At 49.4% G+C, this 21,089-nt stretch overlaps 1 protein-coding gene across 2 annotated transcripts; it reads right to left on the bottom strand.

The window, feature by feature from the left end:
• Positions 1–1,307: 1,307 nt before the first annotated feature.
• Positions 1,308–15,105, bottom strand: PES1 (pescadillo ribosomal biogenesis factor 1). 2 transcript variants are annotated; one of them, XM_040463953.1, is made up of 15 exons: positions 14,975–15,105; positions 12,470–12,549; positions 11,551–11,704; positions 10,275–10,384; positions 7,772–7,943; positions 7,597–7,686; positions 4,930–5,046; positions 4,742–4,816; positions 4,432–4,518; positions 4,165–4,295; positions 3,663–3,788; positions 3,359–3,543; positions 2,737–2,903; positions 2,436–2,597; positions 1,308–1,809 (listed from the first exon to the last, which is right to left on the bottom strand). In XM_040463953.1, the coding sequence occupies exons 1-15, from the start codon at positions 14,996–14,998 to the stop codon at positions 1,726–1,728; spliced, it is 1,764 nt and encodes a 587-aa protein (XP_040319887.1). In that variant the 5' UTR covers positions 14,999–15,105; the 3' UTR covers positions 1,308–1,725. The 2 variants fall into 2 exon arrangements, with proteins under 2 accessions (XP_040319887.1, XP_040319888.1); XM_040463954.1 differs by having other exon boundaries at positions 2,436–2,594.
• Between the last annotated feature and the right edge of the window lie 5,984 nt (positions 15,106–21,089).

Here is a 21,089-nt window from a genome sequence, read left to right as displayed (position 1 = left end):
CCTATCTGCAACCAGTCATGCCTCTAGGAGGTCTCAGCTGTCACACCTCTCCAGGGTGCCCATAAGGGTTGAGCATAGCACAGGCTGCAGGTGCCCCATCCCCATCCACCTTTTTTCAGTTCCTGGCTTCCCTCCTCACCCTAGAGGACCAAGGATAGGAAGTAATGCCCGCCTGAGTTGGGAAGGCACAGCTCCAGCTGTGGGCAGTGCAAAACCAGCTGGCCACTCAGTGGGGCATGGGCCACGTCACAGCCCCACTGCCCCCACCATTATGGGCGACTCTGGAATGGGGAAAATTCCACATCATCATGGCTGCCGGGGATTTTTCCGTATCTGATGGGCTTGCTTTCCAGCCTTGCCCTGGCACTCTTGCCATGGTCCTGGGATGCACATGCACCGAGGCAGGCCCAAGGCATTCCCTAGGGCAGCAGGCTTTGGCTCCAGAGGCCCTGACCCCATCCCTGCCTCTGCACGGACATATACCACCCTACCCCCATGAGCATGCCAGAGTAGAACATAACCCTCCCCACCCCCAGCAAGACCCAGCCAAGAGGGGGGCCCTGGGTTCTCTGGTCTCTCTGCCAGAGCCTGCCAAACTCTTCCCCCCTGCACACGGTGAGCCTGCAGCCACTGCCCAAAACACTTTGAGAGAGCCTGGGCACAGGCCAAGACCCTCAGGTGCCAACTGGGGGGACATGGAACCCCAGTCCAAAGCCACACTCCACCACCCTGGCCCCAGCTCCTGATAGCCTTCAGCACCGTCCTGAGCCCTGGTTTCTGGCCCTGGCTCTGCTGTGGGGTCCTAGCAGTCTAGGCAAAGGCATGTTTCTCCAGGCCTCAGCAAGGGCACTGTCAGGGTCAGGTGGGAAGCTGTAAGGCTGTCCCAGCAAGGGTCACAAGTCAGACTGGTGACAATGCCCACACTGGGGGTTACTGGGTAGTTCTGACCATGAGCCAACAAGGTAAAGCTAGGTACCCCTCAACTCAAGCCTCACAAATCCTTTAGGCACTGGCTTTCACCTCTGGTCTTACTCCAGCAGAAAGCTATGACAATCACAGTTGGTATTTATAGAGTACCTTACTTTCTAGACCTTGATACTAAGTCTGCATAACATTATCACTGAACCTTCCTCACCTACAGCACTCCTGGCTCCCCAGAGAGGCTCCAGAATTTCTACCCCTAATTTACACACAAGGAAACAATGTTTATAGGGGGAAAGTACCTGGGCTGGAATGTGAACAAAGGGTAGACTCCACGTCACTAGGCGTCCCTTCTCCAACCCCAAGAAGGCTAATGGGACACAGAATTCAATCGTTCCAAAACTCCAGCTGTTTAATAACAAATGCTTCCTCACCCTCACCCCATCACAGCAGGAGGAAAATCACCAGTCCAACCTTGGAGGGAGGGGTGTGCTACAGAAAACCAGAGAACAGGGAGCAACTGGTGAGGGGCTGGTCCTGCCCCCCATGTCACGGATTCCTGGGAGCATCAAGTTGGGCTGGGCACAAAGGCCTCTCCTCTGCCCAGCCACCAGCAGGGAGCTCCATCCAAGGGAGGCTGGGGATCCAGCCAGAGAGCTTGAGAGGAAGCCAGGGCTGGCAGGGGGAGGAAGGGGATGAAAAGAGAAGAGACTCTGGTCTGCCACCAAGCCTGGGTCCTCTGGCCTGCCTGTGCCAACTCCAGCTGCCAGGAGCGGGCCTCGCCCATCAAGAGGCTGCCACCACTCACACGGGCCTGGCCTTCTTGGCTTTCTTCTGAGACCTCACAGCGTCGTCGTGGGCTTTCCGCTTCGCTGCCAATTTGGTGGCCTGTGAGGAGGAAAGGGGGATCAAGCTGTGATTGTAGGGTACTTCTCCTACTCAAGGCCATCCCTTAAAAGCAGAGCTCCCGCAGAAACTAAAAAAGCAAATTACCAGGAGAAAAAACAATTATTTGAACCACCTCAGGTCATTAAACATGCCTTTACCTTTGCCTTTATGACTCTATTATGTTATGGGCCCACAGCAAGTTAGTAGGATCCCACGTTCCTAGAACCAGAGGCAACTGCCCCATTTACCCTTCTCCTTGGGAAAGCTGAGTGCCAATCAAACCTTCACCAGGCTGCTGGGGAGGTGTCAACCTGGAACAATAGTCTTTTCCCCTGGGGAACATTTGGCAATACCTACTACAAAACACACATAGGCCTCTCAACCTGGCAATGACATGCCTAAGAATTTACCCTGCAGAGACTTCAAAGGGATGTGCTCAAGGATATTTTCTAAGAATGCCTCAAAATGAAAAACAATCCAATCCTATCAGCAGGTAACAGGCCACTTGTATAAGCTACAAAAGGGATGGAATCAGCACAGAGGAGAGCAAGCTGGCCCCAGAGTTCACATGTGCAGCCACATCTGGTGGCCATACCTGGAGTCTCAGGCAGATGGGAGGGACTCACCTCTCGGATTTTGCGCCTCTTGCCAAACATGATCTTGTTATAAAGATACTTCTCCCGCTTCTTCATCATCATGATGGCCAGGCGCTTGGCTTCATTCTCCTCCTCCTGGGCCAGCCGCTGCTTGTCCTCCAGCTTCACAGTGCCTGCCATCACTCTGGGCTTCTGGGGACACAGGGTCAACACTTGCGGATGCCCCACCCCCACCAGTCCCCTGGCTCTTGCCCTTCTGGCCCAGGGCTGGTACCAAAGATGGCCAGTGGAGCTGCTTTCCAGACTGCACCCCCAGTCAGCTTCCCAGTACCTTCCCCTCCATCCTCTCCTCCTCCAGGGCTGTCAGTCGGGCCTCTTCTTCCTTTTCTGAAACGGCCTCCACATCTTCTTCCTCCTCCTCTTCGTTTTCTCCCCCTTCATCACCATCACTATCATTGTCTTCCTCTTCATCCTTCTCTTCAGATTCATCCATACTTCCTGTAAATAACCAACGACTTCTGAGCTTGCTCTTCTCCTTGCAGGGTGAGAACTGGGGCCAGGCACCACATTCCTCAGCCACGAAGACATTCCAGAGACGGTGCAGGGCTGCCCCAACCACAGCTCCTTCCAGCACCTCTCCCCACAGCCCCCAACACCTTCAGAGGAAACTCAAGGCGCCTCCTCCTGAGCTCTGCCACCTCCTATATAAATACTGATGACAACTTCCAAACCACTCGTGCTCAGTTACTCTCAACATCAACAGGTGATCATAGAATACAAACGTTGCCTTCTCCTAAGCCTTACTCCAAAGGTAGGCTTAAAGGGCTTTGTGCCCCTGCTGCCCACTCTCAGGAGTTTGCTATCTTTGTAGCCAAGAAGGGAAACAACCAGGTGGGGCCGAGGCCAAAACCAGCCTGGAGGCACCCATCCACCCCATCTCCTGGCCCACTCACCTGGGTGCTCTCCCCGCTGCAGGGCCAGCAGCTTCAGCTTCTCAGGAGGGATGTAATCTCCTTCCTTCTCTGATACGAAGGGTGAGAGGTGTGGAGGCAACTGCACTCCAGGGAAGTAGTCCGCCATGGGGAGGAGGAGCCGAGCGTTTACACAGTCAAACACCCACTGGGGCTGCACATAATACCTGGTGGTGGAGACAGGTCATGGAAGCAACCTGAAGCCCCACTGCATCTGCGCTTGAGACAGACCTCTACACCCAGAAACCCAAACAGGAGGAGGAAGATGAGAGCCTTGGGGGCTTACCTGCCAATAACAGGTGTCTGCTGCCCAGGCCGGTCCACAATCTGGTGGGTGATGCAGGAGTCTGTGACATCATATGTGGCCCCAATGCACAGAGACTTGTCCCAGGACACATCCCCCCCAAAACTCCTACAGGCACAGGAAGAGCCCACAAGAGTATTCAGTATGAAGTGGCTGTCCTGGGACCCACTGGCCCACAAGCTCACCCTCCCGGGACACTCCTGTCCCCACCCCACACCAGGATCAGCCCTGTCGTCAGGCTAACATATCCAGTGCCAGCCCAGTGGAGGCCTGCCCTAAGCCGGTGAGAAAGTGGTGCCAGCTGCCCTCTGACAAGTGCTTGCCGCATACTCCAGAGCGAGCCAAGCACTCTCCAAGCCCACACAGGTGAATCTGCACAAGCGCCCTGAGGGGTGGATGCTGACACCACCCTGATATTACTGTCGGGCATCTGGGGCGGGACGCAGCCCAGAGTGTGGCAGAGCCAATGCCATCAGCTTCCCACCTGATGACAAAAGCCAGGGCCTCGCGGGGCACCTCACGGTTCAGGAAGAACTTCAGGCCCTCAAAGAGCTTCTTGTGCTTTTCCTGCGCCTCCAGCTCCTTCCTGCGGTCCTCCTCCTGTGCCGTCATCTCCTGCCACAAAAGGGGCCATGGCACCATCAGACCTGCCCACACCCGCACTGGAGGGCAGAGGGCGGAGATGGTCCTCAGCTTCCATCTAGGTCCCTCAGTCCCAACGCCCGCCACTACCCCAGCACGCAGTCCTCACCCCATCAGCAGGAAACTCGTCCACCTCGGCCTCCTCCTCCACAGGCACTACCATGCGGGCCAGACTGGCACCGAGGGCCGCCAGTTTCTATAGGAAAGAAGCAGGTCTGTTGCTTGCAGGTGGGAGATCTTGTCTGGGTGCACGGTCAGGGTGGAGAAGGTGGAGCAGCAACAGTTCTGGGACATCAGTGGGCTTGCGTTGCAAGGGCAAGCCCCAAGCCCACTCATCTAGCCACGCACAGTCCCACCCCCAGGCCAGGACCCACCCTTCTGAGGGGATGCAGGGCCAGTGCTCTGGAAGCTTCTCTCACCTCCATAGAGCTCTCAGAGTCCAAGGCATAGGTGTCCTCACTGGCCTTCACCTCTGCATGGGCCTGACCCTCCAGCTGCAAGGCAGGGGGGAAGATCAGAGGGAGAAGATGCCACAGCCCCCTACATCCATGTGGGGAGAAGGGCCACAGCCCCTGCACACTGAGAAAGACCCAGGCTGGGACCCTACCTTGGGCGGGTAGTGCAGGTTGATCGACTGGTAGAGGCGGAAGTTGACGAAGCCCAGTAGGGTGGTGTAGAACTCGGTGAAGGTGGCCATGACCCTGTAGTCAACATCTGTTGGGTGCTGGGGGGCACACAAGACCCGTTGGCAGTGCAGGTGCAGGTACAGGGGAAAGACAGCACGGACAACCACATGGGGCAGGGGACTCCAGCCTGCCTGAAGCTCTACCATGGTAGCTCTGCCTTCAGAGCTCTGTTCCATGAGAAGGAGCCATGTGGCATGTCCTACCCAGGAGCATTTTGGCTGAGGCTCTGGACAGGGGTCCCAAAGGTTAGGGGCATCCTGAGGTCATCCAAATCCCTGAGCCAGAAAGGGGGAGATGAAAAGGAGAAAAGGGAAAGTTCTGTCATGCTGCTCCCAGGACTGGATGGAGCTCCCCTGCCCGTGCCCAAGCTCCCCAATCATCCTATAAATCCCAGCTCAGACCAGACTTCGGTCACAGAGGTGGCCTTCCAGGGCCAGTCTGGTCACAGCTCATTCCTATGCATCAGTCATCCCATAATCTTCATTAAATGTCTTTTCCAGGCCTAGGCTGCTAGCCTCCCAGAGCCCAGTCCAGCTGGGAGAGGCGGCCCTGCAGCAAGCAGTCTGTCACCCTGGGTGGACAGAACTCAGCATCCTCAAGCCTTGGCAGGAGGGATGGAGACTCAATTCAGCAACTCAGCCCCAGCCCCAAGCCAGAGACAAAGGCACAACTTAAGGATCCAAGATAGGGTGGAACAGCTGCCTGGCTCAGCCCCAGGAAGCTCTGGAGAAATGGTGGGAGAAAAGCTGCTTGCTTGGGGCAAAGGCACACAGCTACCCTCAAGAGCAGCCAACTCAGCAAGTAGGGAACATCAAAGGACTCATCTTTGCCCTTGAGAAGTTGATAAAGCAAAATACGGAAAGGATCTGAAAGCCAGAAAAACAGCCTCGTCTCTTGAGCAGCGCTGCCCCCAACAACCCGGGAGGCTAGCCCAGCTCTGCTGACCTCCGGGACCTGGATGGCAGGATATACCGAGCAATGTCAAAGTTAGTAGTGATCACAACGTCCCTTTTTATGCTGGCCATGCCTGTGACTTTGAACTGTTTCTGTATCTTGCCACTGGGCAGTGTGAGTGTGAGGATGCAGGGACCAAGAGGTACCCCACCTGTCCCCCTACTCACACCTCCATCTTTCCAAGAGCATCTGAGGACAACTCCATTCTGAACCGCATAGTGCTGAGCAGGGTCCCTCCAACCCCCACCCCCCATCCTACTGCCTGCCTGGGTCGTACTTTGAAGAGCCCAGCACTGGCTGCTCAGGGAAAGAGGACACAAGGGCCTTAGCTATGACCCAGGACTGGTCCCCCATTCTCCTGCTGAGAGGAAGTAGCAGTAAGCTGGCAGGGAGGAAGGAGGAATGGGCAGTCTGTTCCCTTCCCCCAGGGTCAGCTGTGTGGAGGCTGGCCTCCACAGGGCCCTATTCACTACCCAGAGGACATACAAAGACCAGTCTGAGCAGCACGGGGGTGGGACATCAGAGAGAAGGAAGGAGAGAGAGGGCCAGAGAGGAAGGAAGCATGGCAGGAAGACAGGAAGGAAGGAGGAGGACAGAAGGGAAGGAACAAGGAAGAGGGAAGGGCCAAAGGCTTTGGCACACAAGTGCCTTGAAGAGTGGGAAGAGGGGATTGCTGAGGACCAAGCTACCTCTTACCCACAGACTGCAGCCTACCCCCAAACACCTCCACTGCCCTGTGGTCAGAGTGGGTTCTGGCCTCGGACCCCTGCCAACCCAGAGAAAAGGGGAGGGGCCCAGACCCCCAGCTCAACCTGGAACACCCGATAACTTGGCGGGTGAACACACTGTCCAGCCAGGCTGGTGCATTTGCTGCTCAAGGCACAGGCAGGAAACTGGGTCAAATGCAGGCCCACAAGATGACAAGTCAGGCAGAGGGACAGCCTGGCCGAGACTGAGGAGGGGAATAGAGGCTAATGCTGTCCCACGAGGAGGCAAAACCAGGATTTCTCTCTGTGGATCCCTGCCAAAAATTCCCAGTTTAAACCAAAATAAATAATTAGTACCATGTGCTAAAACCTTCTCATGTGCTCATCCTCCTCCATCTCTCCCAGTCCTCCCAGCCCTGGGTAGCGGTCAGGGGAAGCTGAGGAGTTACGCAAAGCAGCCTGGCCAAGGTCTGGCAGCCACTAGCGGCAGAGTGAGATGACGACCCCATGGGTCTGAAGGTAGGGTTAGGCTCATCCAAGCCTTGGCAGTTGCTCACTGTTCACTCAGCAACCCCAAAGGGCCAGGCACCAAGCACTTTGAAAGATTTTATTTTTTCTTAAATCCTCAGGACAAGGCTTAGAAAGTGGAAGCACATCAACTGAGGCACAGAGAGGTGCAGGAACATGTCCAAGGTCACCCAGCTGGAGGATGCTGGAGACAGGCTGACTCCAGTTCTTACTATGATGCTGTGCAGTACACTCCTCACCCCACATCCTAGCCCCGGCCACACGCGGGAACCCAGCACATGCTGGACTATGCAGGACAACAAAATCCCCCACTCTGCCCAAGTCCTCATCTCTGTGTAGGAGCCAGAGAAGGAGCAATGGCCCAGCACAGGCCCCTGCCTTCCCCATGAGCATACTCACGTCATGGGAGAAAGCATACGGTGTGATCCACACGATGGGCTGCCCCAGCACTTCAGCCTGGTAGTAAATGCCTTTGATGGACAGGAAGACCTATGGGGAGAGACAGTGTGGTGAAAAGGACAGGCAAAGGAGGGAGCTGGGCGGTCCCCCCTTCCCCAGGAGGCCCTGGGCTTACCTTGCGCAGGGCACGGGCAGCAATGACATAGTGCATAAACTCCACAGTGAGCCGGCGGCACAGATGAATGGTCTGCACGTGGCACTTGCCAGTCCGCGGGAAGGTGGAGAAGAGGAAGCACATGGAGAGGGCGTCGTCCAGGTCCCGTAGAGCGTCTATGAATGTGGGGTACCTGCAGGACCAAGAGGACAGTGCCCAGAAGCTTGGTCAGTCTGGGTTTCAAGGGGGACCCTGAATCCCTTGCCCACCCTGTTAGTCACCCCAGAGGCCCCATTCCCAATCAGGCTTTGCCACTCTCATCTCCTGACCACAAAGTTGGGCAAAGCCCAGGGGCCTGGCAGTGCCAGCTTCCCTATAGCCTTGGGAGGAACCATGGAATGAGGAAATGCCCACTTAGCTCTGAGGATCAGAGAAATCCCAATGGAGGTTCTGAAGACAACCACTGCTCACCAGTCTCTGCCTGGACCCATTTCTATTTGTGGCCAAAGAGGGTAGACTGAGTCAGTGGCTCGCTAACTCTTTTTCAAGGTGGAAACTGCAGTTCAAAGCAAATATATCTGGATGTCCAAAACAGAAAGCAGAAAAATGTGATGCTGACCTAGTGGACCAAGGGGGAGGGTGGGGCCTGCCCACACTCAGCAGCACTTACAGCTTGGCCCAGCCACAGGTCACCAGAGTGGGTTATGTCTTGTGCCTCACCACCCAGACCTCTAAGTTTGCAAAACCAATTAGAATCAGATGATAAAAATGCTGGAATTTTTTCAGTCCTGGGGCAGGAAAAGTCAGAGCAAGAAAGTGCCTCCAGGAATCCTGTGGTAAATTAGGAAGCTGACGAGAATGAGCCATCCATGGCGGTGGAGGATCCACTACTGCACATCTGCCCTGCTGAGGGATGGGGGCCTGGGTCATGGAGAGGACACTGGAGTACATGTAAGGACACCTGGATTCGTCCCAGCTGTGACCCAGAATGGGTCACTTTGCCTCACACAACCCTAGTGATATCATTTGGAAAATGACATTGTTGGAACAGACTATTGGTTTAAAGCTGGGCTCCTGCAGCTCCCTGGAAACACTTGGGGACAAGTGGGCAGACAGGGCCTCAGGTCTCCCTCCCCCAGCCAGAGTGGTTGTCAGGGCCTCTGGCACCCTAACTGCCTTCCAGGAAGTTTTCTTTTGAAGAAAGGGTTCTGCTGCTTCAAAAAGGAACTCTGAAAGCCACGAGACCAGAGGTGGCCATAGTCCTTCCAGGGCAACACTCCTTGCAATGCCTCAGGAGGAACCTGCCAGTCTTCGAACCATACCAAGATGGAAGAAAGGCTGCAGGGGCCTCTCCAAAGACAACAGGAAGAGAGGCATCTGGTTTTCTTGTGTGGAGGTGGGAACCTCAACTGGCCCCCTCTGGTGCCTCAAAGTTTTCCTCTCTACACCTCATTGACAAACCCACCAATCCAGGGCCTTTGTAGAAATAGCACCTGAGCCACCTGCTTTTTTTTTTTAAACGGATGGCTAAGGAAATGGGGGTGACACACACTTGGAACACCACAACCACACAGCCACCTGGTGTGGGCATGAATCCAGACACTTGATTTTTTGTGTGTGTAATTTTACATTTGCTCCACACAACAGCTGTGTGTCACAGGCAGGGCAGGAGCTATCGTCTCTCTCTGAGAGAACTTGCTCAGAGCAGGAACTGTTCTCAGGCCACCCAGGCTGCAGAGCTATGGTGAGGACACATGTTGGCCTCCTAAGCCAGGGCTCTTCCCATGCTAGCCCATGGCTGGCCTGACTCAATGAGCCAAGTCCATCTGGCCTGGAACTAAGTGTTCCCAGGCCATCAGCCCCCAAGAGAAAGCAGACATTCACTAGCCCAGAATTTCAGAACCTTACCACTACTGACAATTTGGGCCAGGTTGTTCTGTGTGGTGGGGACTATTTAGCAGCATCCCTGACCTTTACCCATTAAACACCAGTAAGACTCCTCCCCCGCCCCCCAAGCCCAAGTCACAAGAACCACAAGTGCCTCCAGACATTGCCAGATGTCTCCTAGGGGCCAAAACTGCTTGGTTAAGAACCACTGACTTTGCCAATGGATGAGTGGGACTGCTGAGTAGGCTGGGCAAAAAACACTTAAGATCAGAGGCAGCCAGCCATGTCTGCCAGGTGTGACCATGTGCCTGGTGTGCACTCCCAGAACTCTGGCTCTCAATCACCACAGGGCCTATACACCTGCTGTTTCCTCTGCTTTGACCAGGCTTCCTTTGGCTGGCTGAAACGTCTGCCCCCAAAGACTTATCTGACAAACCTGTAACTAACATATGTCCCCCAGATCCCTTTACATTGTTAATATCCCACATGGCTCTTGCTGTGACTTGCAATCATTATAGCAATTTGTTTGTTTGGTTTTTTTTTTTTTTTTTTTGGTCGGCTTCCTCCAAAAGGATGCCAGCAACATAAGCAGGGTCCTCGTCTTAATCCCAGTGCTTGGACTGAGTCCCCAACTCACCGCTCCTTGACAATGTGATCAAGTCTGTAGTTTGGTTTGTTGTCCTTCAGACGCTCTACCGTGTTCCACTCACTCTTCCCATAGGCCTTCCGGAGCTTCCGGACGAACACCTGGGTGAGAGAAGATCACTGATGCTGGGACCAAAGGCTCCTGGAGACCCCTCTTTCATCGAAGAGGGATGCATGGGGCAGGAGGACTCTCAAGGCCTTCTGAAGCTGACCACAGCTGTCTGATTGTGTCATCTGACCCCCTCAAGCCCAGGATGTATAAAACAGCAAACTCCAAAAAACATCAAAACTGACCCACACTGATAATCAGAGCCAGCTTGCTGCACCCATGATGGATGACCAGAGATAACCACTTAGAAGGCTGACTCCTCACATTTACATGAAAACATGTTTTCAGCTCTATTTTCCAACTGAGGCCAAGTGACTCGCCAGCAAAGCAGCTCAGGGCCAGGAAGGCTGGCCTTCATTCTCAGCACCAGTCTGCACGGGCACGAAGCAAGCCACGGGCCCACATATGGGGCTAGGTCACACAGGAAAATGCAGCTGAGGCCAGGCATGGGCCCGAAGGTCCTCCAAGCCAACTGATTTCTTCCCTATAAGTACTTTTGGTCAGGCCTGCCCCTGGTGCTCTTCAAAGGCTCTAAAGCTGCCTCTGCTAGTGTCGTGAACAGCAGCTCCAAGACAGCCATTTTCCACAAGAGGGCCAGCAGCAGGCGCTGGCCAGTCTCCTGTGGCCACCAGGCGGCGCCTCACCCTTCCTAGCACAGGGCCTCAGCCTAGTCCTGCAGCTCAGTGAAGGCTTCAGTAACAGTAGTCTACTCTCAATCACCTGCATTTGGTCTATGAAGTTTCTACTTTCCCTGTGGCATTTAAGCATTTAATAGTTTCTATTCGTGGAATAAAAAGCTTGGTCTCCTGGGAGCAATTCCAGAACGAATTCAAAAAGCAGTGGTTTCTTTGGGCAAAGAATACACAAAAAAGCCCCTCAAATAGTACCACCTTTGCTTCAAAGGCAATAAATTTATTCTTCCAAAAGACCCAGGGGAAAGGTACAACAGGTAAAGCATTAATCATTTGCCAGGTTCTGTGCAAATGATTTCCACACATGTGATCTCATTTGGTTAATCCTTAAGACATTCCTTTGAGGTAGAATTACTTCACCCTTCCATAGGCTTGCTCAGAGAGGTTAAACAATCTGCCCAAGGTCACGGGTGGTGGGTCACAGAGCAGCGATGGACCCCATCCAGACACTAGAGCCTAGGCCTTACCTTGTACTCCCGGAACTTGTTGACAATAGGTTCGTGGAGGAGGAACTTGATGTCTTTGAGAAGGTAAAAAGTTCGGGCTGCTGTGGAGCCCTTGTTAACCTTCTTCTTATGTTTGGGTTCATGGGGATAAATGCCCTTCAGGATGCACAGCCGCCTGGAAGATAAAAATTATTCCTTCTGTAGGTAAATGTACTAAACACTGGCCACATCAGGCCAGCAAAACAGCAGTGAACAGTGAAAATGGGGGCCTTGCCCTTAGAGAATTCACATCTTAGTGCAGGATCTGACAATCCCAAGTTCCCCCAAAACCACCTAATGTAGACTGTCACAAGCACCAGAAAGGAAATAATCAGAATGGCTAACAGGGGCCAGATGGCAGGTATCCTTTTTTCACAAAGGGAGTCAGGAAAGGCCTTGCTGAGAAACTCACACTTCAGCCATATAAAAGGTAGAGGGAAAGGCATCCTAGGAAGGACAGAGGCTGTAGGAGCGAAAAGTGCTGTGTGACTAAAAGTGGGCCATGTGGCAGGGCCCACAGGCTGTGGAAAGATATGATTTGACTCTATGAGGAGTTGAGAACCCCTAGCTGCAGGATCAGGGGTCTCTTCTGCCAGAACGGAGGGAATGGGTGACAAAGACCCAGCCAGAGAGTAGCAATGCCTTGTACCAGTGGACCCATTCTGATGATTAAGGGTGGCATGACCCATTCTCCAGCTTCCCTAGAGACCACACCTGGCAAAGCACAGCTCACTTACAGCAAAGCCAGATGAGGAAGAGAATGAGAAATGTCAGAATTCTGGACAGAGTTTGTGGTGGCACAGGGAAGATAGGGATGTGGCTGAGTTTTCACCGTTACTGAGCATGATTCATTGTTCAGGAACCCCCGTGGCCCCCTTATGCCACTCCTCTCCAACCTCACCTGAAGTCGGCCAGGCTCAGCTGCAGCTTCTTCCGGGCTTTGTTTCGGGTGATGTAGTTGGTGGCAGAGCCTCGTTCATACTTGGGGAGAAAAAAACCCAAGTGACCATTAGCAATGATTGCAGTGATGGCATCAATCTCTGGGCATGCCTCATGCTAGGGGCAACTATCACTGTGCATAACCAGCTGATAGGCTTCTGGGACAGGAAATGCTATAGGGAGGGAGTCCACCCACCTGAACAAGCTCTCCTGTACTGTCCTCGCAGTACTCAGCATAAAGGACACACACATCTGCATGAGGCTGGGGACCATGAGGTTGCTATGGATCAGGTGCTATACCAAAAGCACTTAGTAGTGGCTCTAAGTATTGGCTACTTTGATCAGCAATTATTTTATTTAATCCTCACAACAACCATGGCTTGTGTCCAGGTCACACAGATTTTTAAGGGCTGGGATTCAAACGTAGGTCTGAGTCCTGAGCCTCAGTGCCTAATCCCCTAAACTGGTTTTTTCAACTTTTTCACTATAACCAACCCTTACCACCAGAAGGTTTTTTAGACCTCCCCCTTAATCATCCCCTCTCACAGCCCCACGAAATGTTAATACTACAGACATACCAAGATCTGTTTAATGTGGTCTTTTAGAGGGCCACGAACCATGGAAATATCTAAGATCCCTTCAACTAATTTTTGTTCCTTTGGGGGTGATATCTGGTTGAAAATGCATGCCCTAAGCTAAAAAACCTCTTCCCTCCATCATTCATTCACTTAACAGAAAATAAGAGTATCTCTACCATGTTCCAAATATTAAGCAAGATGCTATGAGGGCAGGAGCATACTGTCTGATGCAATCATGTGGATGTCTGTAGTGCCAAGATGCTGCCTCATGCTCATATCTCTGTATTCCTGATAAAGAGTAGCAGTTCAAGGTACCAAGCGTGTCCTTTCCAAACAAGATCATCCTCTGCAGTAAAACAGCAGGGACCTGATGGCCAGGTCCAGCTCTAAAGAGATAAACCTATACCCCTCAAGAGGTTTATGATCACCCCCCATCATAAAACACACTTTCATTTATTCTTTCCAGACATTGTCCACTGGGGATACAAAGATGAGCTTCAGACTGCCTCAGAAAATTGGGTTTAAAAGTGTTTTCCATTACATATATGTCTGTCATTATGCTTATCCTTTTAAATAGCAAGTGGATAAATAGTTCTCAACTGGGATGATTTTACTCCCTGGGTGTGTGTGAGATGGAGGGAAGGGAATTAGGCATTTTGGGTTGTTGAGTGGCACTGGCATCTAGTGCGTAAGAAGTCAGGATGATACTAAACATCCTACAATGCACAGGACAGGTCTTTCCACAACAAAGCATTATGTGGCTCAAAATGGTTGTGAAACCCAGCTTTAACAACTGTCGTGACTTGTTTACATATCTGCACCTGTGCTGCAAGGAAAAATTTTCTCTCTTAAATCTTTGTGATTCTAAACACTAGCACTTACTGGTTGTTCAACAGTGTATTGGGTTAAATATAAACAGGCAACAGAAACTTTCAATCTGAAGAAAACACAAGACAACTACATCTTCCTCACCTTCATCCCTTCCCCCATCTTTTCATACTACTAAGGTGATTCTCCATACGGCAACAAGAAACCCTTGAAAAACTGTATCGTGGTACTTTCCCTTTAGCTGAGTTGTACTGCACTTGGAATAAAATCCAAGCTCCTCACTGTGGCTCACAGGCCTTATACATCTGGTCCCTGTCTAACCTCAACCTCACCAAATGCCATTCTTCCCTTCCCTTGGTTTACTATACCCTAAGCCATCTTGATGTCTTAATTCCTCGCGCACAGAAAACTTTTCCCACCTGAGGGTCTTGGCACTGAGTTTCCCCCGCCAGGTTTGCTCGCTAAGCACTCCCATGGCCCAGAACCCATGTGAGATCTTCTGAACTTTCTGATTGCGGCTTAAATGTTGAATAGGAGAGACCTTCCAAGACAACACCAACTAAAGTAAGTAGCTTTTTCTATCCACCAGCCTTATCTTTCACATCACATTTAACAATCTGTGATCGTTTTGTTGGGTGTCCACATCCATTTGTTTACGTTTCCCTCTCCAATGTCAAGGGCAAGTCTAACAGAAAAGAGAATAACAAGTTTTGGAAATGATAAACTTGAGCGAACGATAAACTTCTCATAATGTTTATTACTGTTTCAGTAAACAGTTGCCTTTCGACCGGGGCTGCATTTGGGGTGCTTGGCAACCCCAACTTTGCTTTACAGCCCTACTCCAAGGTTCTTTCCTGAACTTCATCGGACGAATAGCCGTCCTCGCCTATTCTCGGACCCCATCTCGTGGCTGTTCTCATTGCGCTGATCCCAGCCGTTTCTGTACGCATGAAGGGCTGAGGCCGGGAAAGGCGCAGTCCCCTGGCTCCGTCGCTCCCCCCCCCCCCCCCCCCGCCCCCCCCCACCCAGCGCCACCCCGCCTGGTCATATACCCAACTTACCTTCTTCTTCTCTAGGCCTCCCATGGCTCCACGTTGAAGGGTCTACTAGCGCCCCGTGGGCAGACGGCGCCACTTCCTCCCGCAACGTGCCCCGCTTAGGGTCCCGAGGCCCCTACGCCGCGGGTCTGCGCGGGCTGCCCGATGAGGTGCCTGAGCGAGTCTGGGAAATTATTTGACTTTCCTCCTCGAAATTTACTACTGAACTTTCTGGAAAAAAAATTCACTGAGACCTCTCTTTAGAGTTCTTTTCCATCTGTGGACCTATTTTAGACAGTTTTAATGTTTCAGCGAACGCAGATTTTCAGGCGTTTCTATAGACATCCTGATGACGATCGCTTGACTTTATGAGCCCCGTTGCATGTTGGGATGGAGGGAGGCGGAAGGCCCTGCGGCTGCAGCGCAGTACCTTCTGGGATTCCAAGAACGGCTACACTCTGAGGTGCGTGAGCGGCAGTGGCGTTGTCCCGGTAACGGTTGCTAGGCGTCGTGGGAACTTGGGAATTTGGCCTCCGTGGAGGAAAAGCCACCGCCACGGGCGCTGAGTGAATCTGGACTCTGTTCCCCGCTGGCCTGTGTGGGTTTTCCTTTGGTTCTTTGGCTCTTAGTGGGGATAAAGTAGATCAAAAGCAGACTTTTCCTCACAGAAGTATAGTGACTTGAGAAGCCACTCATATATACCGAGCCTTAGCGGTGGATTGAAAAATGACAAAAGGCCAAGTAGAGTTATGGAACTTGTGGTATTTTAAATGTACATTCAGCACATTTGAGCTTTTTAAATGTACATATGTCTTCCGTATGTGTTCCTCAAAGGATGATTACAAGGTTTATACAAATATTCACACCACCTTCAGATGGTGTGTGATGTGAAATGTTGGGATCTGGGAGCCAACAGTCAAGAAAGAATTCTTGAGATGTCTCTGGTGCAAATAGGTGGTTTTATTAAAGCACTGGGCTAGGACCCATGGGCAGAAAGAGCTGCACTGGGTTTGTGAGGAGTGACTGATTATATACTTTCAAGTTGGAGGCAGGGATAGTGTAAGTCTCTAAGGAATTTGGATGCAAGGTTTCTAGGACTTTGAGGGGCTAGCTGCTCTTAAGACAAGGTCATTTACTACTGTCTAGTAAACCCTTAGTCATGAGACCCTTCAGATGTGTATCAGTGGGCCATATGCTTGGAGGATGATTGCTAACATATATCTTGGGGCAGAGGGTAGAGAAAAAGGCAGTTTCCATAGAGATTTTTACATATTAAAGAAGACTTACAGGATCCTGGAGATTTTGGGCTAATGTTAAGATAAGGTTGCCTTTTGTCTCTAGCAAAGTATTAACATCGAGGCAGTTGAGTTCCTGGAGAATGGTCACTCTGCCTGTCTCAAGTACTTGTCAGTAGGCTGTAAGTCATAAGGAAGTTTAATTTTTTTTCTCTTGCCTTTGTTCTCCAAATCATTGCCCCGCCCCTCCGAATAATCTTGACCCTAAAATCTTTAAGGTTGCTGAGGTTGGAAGGTCTTATCTTCTGTAACTTCTTGCTGAATAGGGGTGTAGAGATGTCCCTACCTATGGTCACTTGGAGACATATATATAGGAGTTATGAAAAGTAGAGACAGCTGAATCTAAGGGAGACTGCATATATGGATCTCCCTGAGTGGAAGGGATCATCTGCCAACTTGACGATATGGCAGTGAAGGAGTCTAGTCACCAGGTGGGCGGTATGGGAGAAAACAGCAAAACATGATTAGAATAACAAAAAGAAGAAGAAGCCCAAATAAGAGTCCTTTGATAGTTGACAAAAATCATCTCCAGTCTAGGAGTTTAACCAATCATTAAAGGAAAGAGAGGGATCGTTTATAAGTGCCCATTTGAGGGGCATCTGGGTGGCTTAGCTGGTTGAACATCTGGCTCTTGATTTCAGCTCAGGTCACAATCTCACTGTGACTCTGAGCCCCACATCAGGCTCTGCACTGAAAGGAAATTCTCTCTTCCTCTCTCTGACCCTTTTCTGGGCACGTGCTTGCTCTCTCTCAAAATAAACTTAAAAAATAATAAAGTGACCATTTGAGTATTCATGCCAGTTAGAAACACAGTAACATTTTTGTTGCCACAGAATGTGTCCATGGTTGTTTTAAATTAGGAAGGTTGGCTGGGTTGGTAATGGTTTTAATAATGCATCTGTGCATCCAGGCAAAACCCAGAGTACAGCAATCTATCCAGCTTGGGGGAAACCATGACCACAGGTTAGAGCTGCATAGACATTGGGTCTCATTATGAGCCAGCCATCTAATTCTGGGCCTCCTCGGGATGCAGTCAGGATATCCAGGGTCATTCGGTTTTAGAGGGCCAACTTTTGAATTTGTGGTTGACAACGAGTTGGGTCTGGTTAAAGGCGGCTGTTGTATGCTTGGCTGAAGCCTCTACTTGCAATTTTATATCATTAAAGGCAACTCCTGGGACAAATACGGCTAAGGGATAAAACCATCAAGAAACCCTCTTTGTTTGATGTCTAACTTTAACAATATCCTAATTATGAGGAATCACTGGCAAGTAGGACAAAACTTGTCTGGGGATATGGGCATCCCCAAGTGCAATATCCAATACAGTCATGAGGAAAGTGGGGCCATCCATTATCTCCACAAGTCCATAGTTAACCCCATGGAGTGAGGTGCACTCTGTCTTTTTGTGGGGAATAAATGTAGGAATCCCCTGGGCTTCACCAGTAGGTTAACAAGGCATAAAGAAATACAAAGCCATAGGATGCTTACACCCGAGTTTGGGTAAATAAGATTGGCAACCTGGAATAGGGAGGTGCAAAGGCACCCCAAATAGAGGAGGTACAGAGCCCCCAGAATAGAGAGGAAGGGGCACAAAGGCACCCAATACAAATGTATATGAGGTAAACAAGATTAGGTGTTCAGGATGGAAGCATCCCCCAATTTAGTACTATAGCAAAAAGCTGCTTTCACAGGAGGAAAGGACGAAGTTAGGTAAACTGGTAAATTGAGCTACAGACCTCTGCACTGCAGGTGAAGCAGACCAGAGTGGAAATGGTTAACAAAAGAAAAGTTGTCTTGTTAACCCTCAGGTTATTCCCCCTATCTGCCTTATCCCCTAGGCTAACTAAGATAAACAGACTGGGTGCCTCCTGTCTGCTGTTAACAACAATCTGCCCATCTGCTTGGTGCCAGGATTTTGTTTTATATTGACCCAAACCCCAAACACCATATATCTTCAAAACCCCCTTTTCCCTCACATCCCCAAGTTGATGTTCCTAGTTTCTTTGTCTCTTTATGCACATCCATCACGTTTGTAAGCCTTCTGATCTTAATAAATAGAGGCCAAGGACCCTTATTTGGGGCTCTTGTCTTTTCCAGGACATTAGCCATCTCTCACTTTTAATCCTGTGTTCTGCTCTCTTGCTAGACAAGAGAGAATTTTAGACCCAGAGTCTACAACAGCTTTTAAGAAGTGATTTTTTCATCCCAGCCACACAGAATTGGTCAAGATGATAGTTGAGTTATGCAATTGTTGAGGAATCCCTCCCATTTTCTGGCTATTCAAATAATCATATGCCCATGGGGTCCTGTTATTATCCCCACAGAATAACAAACATGAAGATTGTCTATACATGAGCTACTGTGGCAATTTTTTGGAAGTTTACCTCAAGTTGTCTACCTTAGACAACTAACAAATATTCAAAGACAATCAAAACTAGAATTTAACATCTGCAAAGGTGTGTTCCTGAAACATAATTTTTCTTTAAATTCACCCTTATTTCCAGAGATAGCCAAATCAAGACTAATTTGTTTGTAAAACAAGTCCAATTTTAACCAACTTGGCCTAATTGTTTACATAAGTTCGGCAAGAATAGTGATTGATCGTACAGATCTTTCAAAATCTGTTTGGCTGGAACTTTTTTTCTTTTTCTTTTTTTTCCTTTTTTTTATTAATCAACTTTTCTTATTTTCTATTTTTTACAGTATATTTATTTTTGAGAGAGAGTGACAGTGCATGCATGAGCAGGGAAGGGGCAGAGAGAGAGAGGGACAGAGGATCCAAAGAAGGCTCTGTGCTGACAGCAGTGAGCCCAACATGGGGCTCAAACTCAAGAACTGTGAGATCATGACCTGAGCTGAAGTCGGACACTTAACCAACTGAGCCACCCAGGCGCCCCTGGCTGCAGCTTTAATAAGGAATCTAGATTAAACTTTTAGTAGCCCCTCTAGGCCAATAGCCAAGCCGAACACTTGCCATCAGACATACTTGAAAGAGCTGTAGATTTGGGCAAATTCCTCTTCTCAAGATCCCCACAATATCCTGAGGTTTCTGTACCTGCCAGGAAGTGACATTCTTTACTTACCTGGTAAGTCTGCTGGGAACTCTATAAGCAAGGTATCAGGCCAACATTTCTAAGGGCTTTATTGACTCCATAAAGCCAACCTTAATTCCTTAAAGTCATCTGGTCATATCTGAGTCTATGCATGTCTCTCTCAAATATGACATTCCAGTCAAAGCCTTGGTTTAAAAACAACAACAACAACAACAACAACAAAGCAGTGTTTCCAGTGGTGTCTTGTTACAAGGAGAACAGCTTCTTACTGAACTTATGCAAAGGATTATAATTGCCTTGGGGGAAAAATACTGAGACTTTTTGAATTTCAGAGGGTTCAGGTAGGGAGAAAAAGTGCTTCCATTTGTTCACAAATGAATACTTACATTACATTTTTGTAAGTCATAGTTATCTTAAGAGAAAGTTTCCTTAATCAGGAGGAGCCAACATTAGAGAACGAGCAGTGTTTCAAACAAGAGTCACAACAACTGTAATCCTCTTCCTTAATTCATTTAGTCCCATGTTACTAATTCTTGTTCAGTTTGAATGCAGCTTTTTAGTTAGTTCTGGAAATTATTCCCCACTTCAGTTTTAGGATCATAAAGATACCAAATACCTGTATTTGTCAAAAGACCTTTTTATGAATCTCCTTGGAGATTAAACACGTTTCACAAATGACAAAAGGACTATAATGCAATTGGCAAGGAAATTCAGTTATTGATATTCTTCAATAATCAGAATATCAAGTGCTGACCTTATACCAGAACATAACATACCAAATAAACAAGCCTAATTAGTCAGAGACTGAGCTTAAGATTTAAATCTTGGGGAAGTTTGTTTAAAAACCTCAGAACGTTTTAAAGCACAAGCCTAAGTAGGATTAGGAATCATCAAAGACCTGATAAAAACAAAACATAGAAACTGGTTTTTCTGGGCAGCCAAAGAAAAAACAACTTTGTTTACATTTTCTTGCCAAGAGCAGATCAGTAATCCAAGAAAACCTTGTCTTTTTAACAGGAGAAAGCAGATTTTCAGTCTTATACAAGTGTACTTTTAAAATCTATTCATTTCATGGGAGCCTGGGTGGCACAGTCCGTTGGATGTCCAACTTTGGCTCAGGTCATGATCTCACGGTTTGTGGGTTCGAGCCCCGTGTTGGGCTCTGTGATGACAGCCTGGAGCCTGCTTTGGATTCTGTGTCTCCCTCTCTCTCTGTTCCTCCCCCTCTGGCGCGCTCTCTCTCTCTCTCTCTCAAAGGTAAATAAAGATTTTAAAAAATTGTTTTTTAAATCCATTCATTTCAATCTAGTCCATCCTGACCACACATAAAATTCCTTTCCAAAGATTTGCCTTCACAAACCTTCTACAAGTTGCTTTTGTATTCAGATTTTGCCCCAATCCATTTCTCTCCAAACACCCAGTCTCATTTTAGGACAAAATTACTTTCTTTTTCCTTCAACAAAAATGTATTCCTGTTCCTTATATCTTTCTCATACATCTCCTACTTTCCCTACATACAGAGTTGCTTCCCTTATATCTATCAGTCTTAATTACATTTAGCAGAATTTTAACTCTTAGAAATCTTAGTCTCCAGTGAAAACTAAGTACTAATCAATTGTGAACTGTCTGTTGTGCCAGAATTCTTTAGATAGCAAATTTATGAATACATTTAAGCACAAAGCATGTTTTCCAACAGACCCAAATATCCTTAGTTTCTTTGCAATAAGAAGCCAAAAGCACAAACCTACATGCAGGAATCAGTGCTTTAGCACTCCCTCCTATTTGGAAAAG

The sequence above is a fragment of the Herpailurus yagouaroundi genome, unplaced genomic scaffold (assembly GCF_014898765.1).
Source record: "Herpailurus yagouaroundi ecotype Mexico unplaced genomic scaffold, PumYag 428, whole genome shotgun sequence".
NCBI classification, from domain to species: Eukaryota; Metazoa; Chordata; class Mammalia; order Carnivora; family Felidae; genus Herpailurus; species Herpailurus yagouaroundi.
Note: the sequence above shows the minus strand (reverse complement) of the source record. Positions and strands in the feature narration are given on the sequence as shown.

Bases quoted from the DNA above. Each gene is read 5' to 3' on its own strand.
- PES1 (XM_040463953.1), bottom strand. From the start codon at position 14,998: ATGGGAGGCCTAGAGAAGAAGAAG. The intron at 2,598-2,736 runs GTACTGGGAAGC...CTGTGTCCCCAG, and splicing joins AGGAGAGGATGGAGGGGAAG to AAGCCCAGAGTGATGGCAGG. The intron at 1,810-2,435 runs GTGAGTCCCTCC...TCCTCCTCACAG, and splicing joins AGAGGCGCAAAATCCGAGAG to GCCACCAAATTGGCAGCGAA.